Source organism: Pimephales promelas, chromosome 12, assembly GCF_988280905.1.
Source record: "Pimephales promelas chromosome 12, fPimPro1.hap1.1, whole genome shotgun sequence".
Lineage (NCBI taxonomy): Eukaryota > Metazoa > Chordata > Actinopteri > Cypriniformes > Leuciscidae > Pimephales > Pimephales promelas.
Window position 1 is genome coordinate 7198916 of NC_142780.1, and position 13379 is coordinate 7212294.

At 39.7% G+C, this 13379-nt stretch overlaps 1 protein-coding gene across 1 annotated transcript in view; it reads left to right on the forward strand.

The window, feature by feature from the left end:
* Nucleotides 1-6425: 6425 nt before the first annotated feature.
* Nucleotides 6426-13379, forward strand: part of slc6a3 (solute carrier family 6 member 3) — a 32237-nt gene continuing 25283 nt past the window's right edge. The window contains exons 1-3 of the mRNA XM_039655158.2: nt 6426-6607; nt 7742-8086; nt 9023-9154. Coding sequence (XP_039511092.1) covers nt 7798-8086; nt 9023-9154 — 421 coding nt within the window. The 5' untranslated portion in view covers nt 6426-6607; nt 7742-7797. The remainder of the gene's footprint in view (nt 6608-7741; nt 8087-9022; nt 9155-13379) is intronic.

Sequence of the window (13379 nt, forward strand, 5' to 3'; positions counted from 1 at the left end):
CAAAATAATATAGATTTCTTAGACAATTGGAAAATTCTTTGGAGCAAGCCTGACCTGTTGAAAAGAGATGGGATTCATCCCTCCTGGGCTGGTGTTGCTCTTCCAACCCGATCTCACGACCAAGTCGTATGAATTCGACGAATGATTAAAAAGTGGCTAATTTGTAACAATTCATACGACCTCACTCGTACGAATTAATACGATTTTGCTAAATCGTACATATTTTACGAATTGGCCAATTCGTATGAATTCGTACGAATGACCTACCCCTGACCCCGCCCCTAAACCTAACCATCACGTGGGTTTAGACAAATCGTACGAATTAGTACGAGTGAGGTCGTACGAATTAGTACGAATTAGACACTTTTTAATCATGCGTCAAATTCGTACGAATTGGTCATGAGATAGTGTTGGCTCTTCTCTCTTGCAATTTGGCTCAGAGTCAGTCTTAGAGCTAAAACATGACAAATTTGGTACCAGGTCAGGAAACAGACAGACTGGCTAAAACAACCGTCTGCTAGCGGCTTCACGTCACCAAGGTCAGATAAATCCCATCACTTAGAGGCTCTTTCACCTAGATATCATATAGAGACTGTGTCTGTCCCCCGAAAAAACGTTAGATTAAAAATGTAATTGATTTTCAACAAATAAAAAACAGATACAGATGAGCAAATAATAAAGCTTGGGTTGCTGAATATTAGATCCCTTACTTCAAAATCGCTCATTAATGATATGATTTCAGATTATAATCTAGATGTGCTGTGTTTGACAGAAACCTGGCTAAAACCAAACGATCACATTACTTTAAATGAGTCCACCCCGCAAGATAACAGTTATAAACATGAACCTCGTCTGAAAGGTAAAGGGGGAGGTGTTGCTGTAATTTATAGTAATATCCTCAAAATCACTAAGAAATATATTTTTAAATATACTTCTTTTGAAGCATTGATGCTTAGTGTAAAAATGTATAGTGTAAATGATAATTCATGTTCAAAAATTATGCTGGCTACTATATACAGGCCAACTGGGCACCAGAAAGATTTTATCAAAGAATTTGCCAGGACTTTCTATCAGAGTTAGTCCTGGCTGCAGATAAAGTGCTAATACTTAGTGACTTTAATATACATGTAGATGATGAAAAAGATGCATTGGGATTGGCATAAGACATTATAAACTCAATTGGAGTTAGACAACACGTGTCAGGACCTACTCATTGTCGTAATCATACTCTAGATCTAATATTATCCCATGGAATAGATGTTGATGCCGTTGAAATTCTGTAGCAGAGCGATGACATCTCAGATCATTATCTAGTCTCATGTAAACTTCACTTAGCCAAAGCAGCAAAGCCGACTCCATTTTATAAATATGGTAGACCTATAACTTCTACCACTAAAGATTGCTTTATCAATAATCTTCCTAATCAGTTTCATCATCTCAGCACCCCAGACAGCTTAGAAGAACTCGATATTGTGACAGAAACTTTTAACTCTCTTTTTTCCAGCACTTTAGATGCAGTTGCTCCATTGCGCTTAAAGAAGATTAAAGAAAATAGTCCAATGCCGTAGTAAACGAGCACACTCAGGCCCTTAAGAGAGCAGCCAGAGAAATGGAGCGTAGTTGGAAGAAAACTAAACTAGAGGTATTCCGGATTTCATGGAATGAGAGCTCAATCGCATACAGAGATGCCTTCAAAACTGCTAGATCTGCTTATTTTCCAAACCTATTAGAAGAACATAAACATAATCCTATAGGTATCTATTTGAAAAAGTGGCTAAACTAACACAAAATAAAGCTTCAAGCCCAGAAGTGCCCAAGCAACACACCAGGGTTGCATCAGGGGGTGCATTGTAGTCTCCCTGAGGAAAAATTTGGTTCATTTGTTGCTAGGAGAGGAAGAATTTTGCAAAGTCGTTAATTCATCTAAATCAACAACTTGTATGCTAGACCCTATACCGACTAAACTACTGAAAGAGATGCTTCCAGAGGTCATAGATCCTCTTCTTAATATCATCAATTCGTCTTTGTTGCTAGGATACATACCAAAAACCATTAAGCTGGCTATGATAAAACCGCTTGTTAAAAAAATGCAACTTGATCCTACAGAATTAGTCAATTACAGGCCAATCTCGAATCTGCCTTTTCTGTCAAAGATACTAGAAAAAGCAGTATCCTCACAACTGTGTTCCTTTCTCGAAAGAAATTATATCTGTGAGGATTTTCAGTCTTGATTTAGACCCTAACATAGTACTGAGACAGCTCTCATTAGAGTCACAAATGATTTGCTCTTATCATCCGATCGTGGTTGTGTCTCTCTATTAGTGTTACTCTATCTTAGTGCTGCATTTGACACAATTGACCACAACATTCTTTTAAATAGACTAGAAAACTATGTTGGCATTTGTGGAATTGCATTAGCATGATTTAAATTATACTTATCTTTATCAGTTGTTGATAAGAGATGTCTTATCGACCACAAGCGTACCACAAGGCTCAGTACTAGGACCGCTGCTATTCACTCTGTACATGCTACCATTAGGAGATATCATTAGGAAACATGGAATTAGCTTTCACTGTTATGCTGATGATACTCAACTGAATATTTCTTCAAAACCTAATGAAACTTACCAATTCACAAAATTAACGGAATGCATAGCTAATATAAAAAATGGATCACTAGTAATTTCCTACTACTAAATTCTGAAAAAAAATTATACAATTATACAAAAAACTTCCACAAGTAATAGCCTAGAATACTGTCTAACACTTGATGGCTGCTCTGTTAAGTCTTCGTCGTCGGTTATACCAGTCTTTCATTTGAAAGTCATGTGTCTAGTATCTGTAAAACCGCATTTTCCCATCTTAAAAATATATCTAATTTACGCCATATGCTCTCATTGACAAATGCGGAACAATTAGTTAATGTGTTCATGACATCAAGGCTAGATTATTGTAATGGGTGGTTGCCCTGCACTCTTAATAAAACACAAAATTTCAGTTAGTTGAAAACACAGCAGATCGAGTTCTTACCAGAACCAGGAAGTATGACCATAATAGCTCGGTTCTGTCAACCTTGCGTTGGCTGCCTATTAAACACATTTTTAATACATTTTTAGTACATTTAATACATTAATACATTTTTAAATATTGCTGATTACTTACAAATCACTAAATGGTTTAGCTCCCCAGTACCGGTACTTTGAGCGCGAGGTCTTAACGCATTGTAGTCATTCACGTCTATTGCAATCTCGGAATTCCGAGTTGATAATACCAAAAATATAAAAATCGACTTTAGGCGGTAGATCCTTTTCCTATTTAGCACAAAAACTCTGGAACAATCTTCCTAACATTGTCCAGGAAGCAGACACAGTTCAAATCTAGACTAAAAACACATCTATGTGGCCTAGCATACACATAACACACTATAGACTTCCTTAATTCAAAATTAGGCTGCATAGTTTAGATCAGCCGGAACTGGGAACACGTCCCGTAAATCCTTGGTACTTGGTACATCATAAGATGAAATCCTTGGTACTTGGTACATCATAAGAAGGATGCCGTCTACGCTAATATTAGTTTCTCTGTTTATCCCAAGGGACCCTCTAAGGTGGACCTCAGCCTGGACCAATCCCAACTCATCCTTAAGTGCCGGCCTCATCGATACGAGAACCATCGGCACTGATCCTCAACAACTCGTCTCCATACTGAACCTCACGGCACTGATCCTCACGCCGTCTCCCGGCGTGATTACTTCCAAACAGATGGAGATGGACAATTACTCTTAAAGGAGAAATGAAGCAGTGAATCAAGTTTACATGATTTACAAGATGGATTTCCAATATAATCAACAATTATATAAGGAACATTACAAATGTAAACATTTAGAAGAAAAAAAGAAAAAACTTTGTATCTTTCGCCGCCAGGGCGCCGCCATTGTGCAGTTGACGTCACGGGGTTGGTTGGCTAAGTTTAACAGGCTCTGGGCATTGAAAATCGCGACATCAAACTGTGTTTATATCAGTGTTTTGACCGCGAACGACTAATGTTAGGTACAGATATTAGACAAAAAGACGACGTCTCATGTTATATGTTGACAAACTGCACATAGAAACATTGTTCGCGATGTCTGCCGTCAGATATTCCCGTCTCGTCAATAACATGTAAGTTAGCATGTATTTGTTAAAGGGGAAATGAAACGTCCATATTTTCGCACTGGTAGTGCTAGTAACGTTAGCTACAGCCTACATATACTAGGAAAAAGTGTCTCCGCTCTGACATCCTTCAGGGAAAGCATCGCCGCTTCTACACGTCTAACTCCCGGCACAGCATGGTAAACGTGCGCGTGCCGGTGATGCAGAATTGACCACGCAACAAATGCTCAAGATCAACCTCTTGACAACAGATGGACTCTGACACGGAGGGCATCGCAGGACAACAGCCACACTGACACCTGGTAAGTTAGCGTTGCAAACCCGCTCTCCGCCCCAAACCACCACTGACTGTTCAACACAGCAACGTAACTTACATGGTGTTGACGAGACGGGAATATCTGACGGCAGACATCGCGAACAATGTTTCTATGTGCAGTTTGTCAACATATAACATGAGATGTCGTCTTTTTGTCTAATATCTGTACCTAACATTAGTCGTTCGCGGTCAAAACACTGGTGTAAACACAGTTTGATGTCACGATTCTCAATGCCCAGAGCCTGTTAAACTTGAGCCAACCAACCCCGTGACGTCACCTGCACAATGGCGGCGCCCTTGCGGCGAAAGATACAAAGTTTTTTCTTTTTTTTCTTCTAAATGTTTACATTTGTAATGTTTCTTATATAATTGTTGATTATATTGGAAATCCATCTTGTAAATCATGTAAACTTGATTCACCGCTTCATTTCCCCTTTAATGTTTCCATCCAATTTGTCTTGTAATGCTACCCGAATCACACACGGTTCCTTCGTTGGCCAGAGGAGAACTGAGCCTGGTTTCTCCCAAGGTTTTTTTTCTCCATTCTGTCACCTGATGGAGTTTTGGTTTCTTGCCACTTTTGCCTTGACTTTTGGCTTGCTTAGTTGGGGACATTTAATATTCAACAATATTATTGATCTATGTTGTATTATTTTCATGTTATCACTGTGAAGCTGCTTCAATACAATCTGTATTGTAAAAAGCGCTATATAAATAAAGGTGACTTGACTTGAGTACAATTTAGCAAGGGCTATCTGTACTTTCACTCAAGTAATGAAGCTGTGTACTCTGTCCGCCTCTGTTCTTTACTGTATATTGAACTCGGTTGGTTTGTCATCCTGTTACAGCATGAACACAGTGAGTCAGATGAAGGACAGGTTAGTGTGTGATTCACTCTGATGAGATTTCGCAAGTGTTTGTGTTCTTATCATCATAAGCGCTATAGAGTTACAAGCATCTCTTATCAGGAGTTTCCTTTTGTTTGGACATGGCTGTAAGTGCGGAGCATAATGGGTGGTGGATTTGTGGTATCTGTGAAAGGGTAAGATGATAACTCTCTGTTTGATCTGTTATTTGCTGCGCTTGAGCCAAACTGCTGTCTTACTTCAGCAGATGTCGGCTTCAGATGATTAATTCTCAGCCTCAGGCCAAGATTAGTACTTTGAAATATGACATTGTAGCAATCAAACCACACACATCACACATATAAATACATAAAATGTATTAATTTGAATAAGGAGCTGTTGAGATCTATTCAAAGTCTCAGTTTTTTCTCCTTGACTGCATTGAGTTTCTATGTAGAGCAAATAGAGTAGCCTGATCCTCTGATATTTCTCCTTTGTAATGTAATCTCACACGAGTATCCTTGAGAGATTTAAGCAATGTTTCAAATTGTGCCCGATATTCCTGAAATTTTGTAGAAAATAATAATTTTTTCGTAAAATGTATTTCGATTATCTGTTTCATTTACAACTTACCACTTACAATTTAACAGTGTTCCTTATCAAAACTGCATTTCTGTAGGTGTATTAGGTGCTTTTACATTTATACATTCATTTAGCTGACACTTTCATCCAAAGCAACTTACAATTGCTATATGTGTCAGAGGTCGCGTGCCTGTGGAGACACTAGGAGTTAAGTGTCTTGCTCAGGGACACACTGGTGTCTCACAGTGGATCTCTCACACCAAAGGGATGTGTCATCACCACCCCATAGATTGCGATCTAACACCCTTTTAGATTTATATATATATATATATATATATATGGGTTTATACTTAAAATATGAAAAAAAATGCAATGCAAGAGATTCTCTGAAAACAAGAATCATTATCTCCTGATGTTGCTTCTGATTTGAGAATATTTATTGAAATGAAAATGCAGAATGAGGAGGTGTCAGAGAAAAGGAGGAGGAGACATGGGAAGGTCCTCATCCTTCATAATCCATCTCCTATGGTCAGTGGAAGTGTGTCTGCTTCTACCTGTGTGGGAGAAAGACCACGTCCCTGCTCATCACCGTCCCTCCTTCATTCACTCCTGCATTGACAAATAATGGCCATAATTATCTCACACATTGACGTGGATCATCAATGCATGAAGTAAGAGGCTTTTTTGGAGAAGTGCTTTACCCCAAATTGAAGGTACGATTGATATGTTTTTGTGTTTTTATTGCATGTTTCATGTTTGGACAGACATTTCAGAAGCTCAACAAGTGCTTTTTTTCTGTCGTGTCAGTATTCGACTAAAACAGCTTGTGTACTATTTTGTGATCTTGTGTGAGCAGCAATTGAATTTGTCTGGGAAATTTAGCTTCAAACTATTTAATTATTGTGGTTTTAATATTATGTTTTTATTTCACGTTTCAAAATTTTCGTAATAATTCCCTTAATATTTTATATATTTGATGTAGACTAAAACATTCAAGCACAATTGGATCATCATTTATCAAATATGAATATTATTTGAAGAGTTCAGATGCAAAAGCCTCTAAGTGCCATTTGAAATTCTCTTCTAGAATAATCATTTTTATCAAGCTTGTATATTTAAGTTCAGTAATTTCACTTAAATGGTAATGAAGATTACCATTTAAGTGAAATTACTGAACTTAAATATACAAGCTTGACAAAAATTAACATTCTTGAAGAAAATTTCAAATGCCATTTAGAGGCTTTTCATTTGTAAACACTTGCAAGGAGATATTTTATATGATCTAATCCTTAAAAATAGTGTTAATTTTAATATTTGAATCAAAATAATTCCTTTAAATTTTGTTTAATTTCCTTATTTATCATACGTCAATTGATTCAAGCACATTTTAGTCATCATTATCAAATTTGATATTATTTGTGAACAGTAAAACTGCACAGTTGTAAGGTATTTACAAGATCATTAAAATGACTTTCATTGGTGAAACCAATTGATTTGGTCATTAAATAATGTTTTGATTTGAGAGAAAAAGTGTTAATTCAGACGAAGCTCATGTTTATCATTTGCCAGAAGGATTAAGGCAGTAATGAATAATCTATTACATGTTTATTACAACATAATGAGAATACGATTAAATGGATCTAAATGTGATAATCTTGGTTGTTCATTTTTGAATAGATCTGTTGCTTCAGTCTAATTTATTTAACAGCCTGCACCGACTCATTGAACGAGTTTTAGCGGGTGCCATCCGGTTCGGGTTGATCTCGTATCAACATGGTTGAATCGCTCCTCCCTCTGTCTCTCTAATCATCCCTCTTTCCATCACTGCGCCCTCCTCATCCCATCAGAGACGCTCCTGCATCCGAGGTCTCTCTCGATCCTCTGCACTCCTGCCCAGCGCCCCATGCCAAGAGGCAGACTCGCAGTCACACTCATGTCCTCGGCCATCGCCCCCGTTAAACCCTCCAGCACCGCGGGCCCCAAGGAGGTGGAGCTGATCCTGGTGAAGGAGCAGAATGGAGTTCAGTTCACCTCCTCCACCCTGGTCAGTCCCAGCGGTCAGACTCACCCATCAGGGGAGGAGAGGGAAACCTGGGGCAAAAAGATTGACTTCCTCTTGTCAGTGATTGGCTTTGCTGTGGATCTCGCCAATGTCTGGAGGTTCCCCTACCTGTGCTACAAAAATGGAGGAGGTGAGAGAGACTGGCGTCTTTGAATGCTAAAATAGGTGTGAAGTCTGAGATGAGCTTGTTTGGTCTTTAAGCCATGCGGAGGAAATTGATTTAAACCTAGTTGTAGAGGATTTACTAGCAATTTACAGGTGTATTAGTCGGTGAATAGAAATGTTTAGTGAAATGTTAACATGTAATGATATTGAGCCTTTAAAAGCTTGATAAACAAGTATTGTGAATTCAATGTACATTACCAGTTTGGTCAAGGGTTATTATAGTTAACTAAGACCATTATATTTTTTAAAATAACTCTTGAATTACAATGACCTTCAACTGGAGAAAAAAAGTAATAATAATAATAAAAACTTTATGCAAACTGAAACTGAAATAAAAATGAAAAAAAGCAAATGTAACTTTATTTGGACAGCCTTCTTTAGACATTCTACTAACTATATGTAACTTTGCAACTGCATGTCAATTAGAAGTCATTAGAGTGTTAGTAGACTGTAGCTTAATATCTTAACTTTTGCAAGTCAGCCTATTCTACTAATCCAAACCAGTCTAATAATACTCTAATGAGAGTTAGTTGACATGTAGTTGCAAAATTGCTCCCAAGAAGTGGACTATCAAAATAAAGTGTAACCAAAACTAAATAGACATATCAATAAAAACTTTTAGTTGTTATTTTTATTATTTTAATTAAGTAATAGAATCATCTTAAAGTGCTTATCACACGTCTCTCCTTCACTAGTATTTTAAAGTGTTGAAAGTTGGTTGATGAATGTCCAGAGTGAATCTAGACAAAGAAGAAGATCGGATATCGGATGTCACATCATGACATCATTCCCAGACTTCCATTTTGTGTGATTTCAGCATTTTCATCACTTTACTCTTATTGTAACATGTATATTTCAGAAGGTTTCATACTCTATAACTGGTATGTTGTGGTTGTGTCAGGTGCTTTCCTGGTGCCGTACCTCTTCTTCATGGTGATTGCTGGGATGCCGCTGTTCTATATGGAGTTAGCGCTCGGCCAGTACAACCGTGAAGGAGCAGCAGGAGTCTGGAAGATATGTCCTATCTTTAAAGGTAACGTGACCTTTAGCTGTTGGTTCTCGTTTATTGAGCAGTTTTATACAGCTGTCACGTGCACGTCTTAAGATGACAGTGCTGTTTTGATCAGATGTTCACTGGCTCTGGAGTCAGAAGGTGTTTGTGTCCCCGAAACAAACTCATCATGGCAAACTCTAGACAGGTGCTGTTTATCTAAAGCTGAAGTCATCTGCAGTCAAATGGAAGACAGAAAAATTGGCTTTTAGAATGAAATTTGCCTGCCAGAGCTCAGTTGTTGGTGGGTCGCAAATTTTGCGTCACTTCACATCATGACAGTGGCCTGACACAAGCGTACAGAAAATACTAAGTGACCTTCACTCTTAGATCGGCACTGTTCCTAAATAAATAAATAAATGTTATGTTCTATAAAGACTGTTATCTATAGGCTATTGCTTTCTTTATTAGTCTCTAGTTTTATTAGGAAATCATCTACACTCTTAAAATTAAAGGTTTAAAAATGAGGTTCTTGCAGAGTTGTCATAAGAGAACAGTTTCTTGTTTCCAAAAAAAAAAAAAACTTTTCCGTAAAAAAAGGAAAAAAAATCATAATTTAATAATCTAAAGAACATTTATCCACTATAAATGACCTTTTGTTCAATGAAAACTTTCCATGGAAGTTAAAGTTTATTCATTGAACCTTCAATGCTAATAAATAAACCTTATTTTTAAGAGTGTATGTGCCTTCAAAATTCCAAAACTAATGTGCTGATCTGAAGAAACTGTAGTCACATTGAGGACTTTTATTTTTCACCAAATAATTAAATGTGAAGAAGATGGCTTTATACTGAACTTTTTGTTGTTGTTGTTTTAGATGTATCATTTGTTTTTGATGCTTCTTATTTTTCATTCATGTTGGATTTCAAGTTGGTAAATCATAGCTCTTCAAAATATTAAATATAGATTGATAAACAGTATCTAAAGCTTGATTTTGAACACACTCTGCATGGTTGACAAAGCCATCATCTGTTTCCTAAATACGCCTGTTTTCTGTATCCGTAACGGGCTGACAAGCATATCGCGGATGGAGAGAGAAGGAGACGGACATTTTAATCACAAGCTTGGCTCTCTGTAAGCCTGCCACTCAACAAAAGATTACTGTAATTACCGCTGATCAACATGTTTGCTTCCTCAGGATCGATGCCGGGAATCACACATGTGCTGCTAATATATGACGGGAGAATCCTGCTGTTTGCTTTAAGACAAAGAACGCAGTTTGAAGAAGCCATGGGGGTTTGATGGCAGTGGAAACTAACTCTTATTTAAGTTCATGCACAGAGACCTGGAAGCTTTTTGTTTTGTTTTAGTGATTATGAACTTTAATTGCATCTCTTCTGTCAATTTGGTTGACTGATATGCTACGCGGAACTTCTTCAGGTGTAAAGACTGACCTGGACAGACCTAGAAAACTTTCCACAAACAGTATAGCAAATATATATATAAGTTAAGTGTATACCTTGGTGGAGAGATCCTTCCTCAAGTGGAGGAGTTTAAGTATCTTGGGGTTTTGTTCATGAGTGAGGGAAGGATGAAACGGGAGATTGACAGACGGATTGGTGCAGTTTCTGCAGTAATGTGGCCGATGTACCGGTCTGTTGTGGTGAAGAAGGAGCTGAGCCGCAAGGCAAAGTTCTCTATTTAACGGTCAATCTACGTTCCTACTCTCACCTATGGTCACGAGCTTTGGGTCATGACCGAAAGTACAAGATCCCGGATACAGGCGACCGAAATGAGCTTTCTCTGAGGTGACTCGGGCATCTGTTCTGGATGCCTCCTGGACGTATTCCGGGCATGTCCCACTGGGAGGAGACCCCGGGGAAGACCTAGGACACGCTGGAGGGACTATGTCACCCGGCTGGTCTGGGAACGCCTCCCTGTCCCCCCGGAAGAGCTGGAGGAAGTGTCTAGGGAGAGGGAAGTCTGGGCATCTCTGCTTAGATGGCTGCTTCCGCGACCCAGGCCCGGATAAGTGGAAGAAGATGGATGGAAGGATGTAGTTTATACCTTATATATTATATCATATTATATTACTATGCGTATTTACTATGATTATTTACCATGAATTTACTGCTTTGGATTGGGTTTCTTTGCTTTTTTAATTTTCCAAATGATGTCACTTCTCGAACACTACCTGGTGTAACACACCCGACATTGTATGCTAAATGTACGTACCATTGTAATGCAGGAGTGACCATGTAATACATGGCCTCAGCCTCCTGACAGCATATGGACTTCGGGGGCATCGTCGCACACCATCCACACTTACACCAGGTAGTGTTTCCGACAAGCTCTTCATCCCAAAACAGCGGAATCCTGACTGCTTGGTCCCCTCGGCATATCGACTCAAATGCATAAGCAATTGGACTTATTATGGGCTTAATAGTCCTTTCTAGTTCGTCTTCTTCCATTTCAAAACAGCTTGTGTTCAAAAAGTAAAGAAATGCTGATATTCACTAGCAAATGGAGCAAACCAATCTCGTCACGTCACACACTGGGGTATTGCAAGATGGCAACGCCCTTACTCCAAAAGCTACTGTATAGCAAAACATTTTTTTTCTTTAAAATGGTTGCATTAATGGTGTTTGGACTCGACACATTATAGAATACCAGACCTAAAGTATGAGAAGAAAGATGGAAATTGCTGCCATCAATGAGGCATCACAAAGCTACGCTGGACTGTGTGGAGGAGTCATTTTTATTTTCCTTGTTTGCTGATGTTTGGAAGATTATGTGAAGTTCACTGATCTGCCACCGAGCGATGTGTGATGACCTCACGCTCATGGAAGGGGTTTGGTGTGGGCTGGTCGAGGACATTCGCTTCCTCATGTCCAGAGGGGGGATCCCTGTTTGAGTGTAGTGGAGTACATCAACTTTGCTCTCTGGGTGGACAAATCCTCCTTGGGAAACGCTGAAGAGGACAACAGCACAACAGTCCAGCCCCACCCAACATCCATCATCATGTTGCCAATTCCATAGCCCAGCCAGCCATCACCCATTTAAAAGGACATTCAGCCAGAGCCCACCACAGACGAGGAGCTTAAGCCTGTAACGATGAGAGACCCAGAACCTGAAAAGAGGACAGTGCCAGCCATCACCCCGGAGCCAGAGCCACATAAAAAGTCTGACCAAAGGACGTGGGACGCCTGGTGGATTATGAGGATATGGACAAGGACCCCTCCCACCATCCCACCACTGAGGGTGAGCTAAAGTTGGTCTATGTGGAGTATAATCATTTGGAAAGTTTAGAGGAGTAAGTCTCTTTTTTTCTCCCGCCCCCTCTTCACAATCCAGCCAGCTCTTTGGCCCTGACTCTGCTGGTTCCATACAGTCCCTCAACACCCTAGTAACCCTTATCAAGTGTGCAGATCTTCCATGTGTCCTCTGGTCATGAGCACCGTCTTGGCAAGTGGTTCCCATTGCTCCTCCTTCAGCTTCACTCCACATCAGCCAGTCGACTCACAAGCTCAGCTTTGGCTCCTCCCTCCCTTGGCTTCACCCAGAACCTTCGTCCTTCCGCCTCTGACTGTTCATTCGTCGCTCCATATTCTTCCAGGACGACAGCTACGCTTAGTCCCTCCACCCCTCTGGCTCCTCCTCTGTCCTCAGTCTCCACATTACCACCTCAGTTCTCAGGCTCCTTGGCTCTACTTCCATCACTAATCATGGTGGCTTTGCCGTGGTCTCCTTAGCCATCAGAGTCATTCAGCCACGTCAGCTCTCCATCTACGCCCTGGCCTACTCTGCCAACGACTCCAACTTTCATCGACTCTATGAGTTTGGGTACTTCTCCTATGACACGTCATCTTGGATCCGTCCACCATCGGCTCCTCCCTGGATTCTGCCACCATCTACTCCTCCCTGGTCCCTCTCGTTTGCCCTCCTGCCAGTTTTCAGCCCTTCACCAGCTCCTCATCCTCCTCCAGAACCCCCGGGTCTAGAATCCCTTGTGTTTGGTTCTCATTTTCAAGGACCTTTAGTTTACATCCTGTTTCTAGTAGTTCCTATGGTTATTCATTAATTAGCTCACCTGTTTGCATTTAAGTCTTTATCATGTGTGTTTAGTTCCTTGTCTTCATTTGTCTGGTGTTGACTGAGTTTGAATATTCACCGTTACAGTCAACACATTCTCATCCCAAGACGTCATCTAAGTGACGCTTTTGAACATATGTCAACATCCGACGTTTTACGTCAGTTAGATGATGCT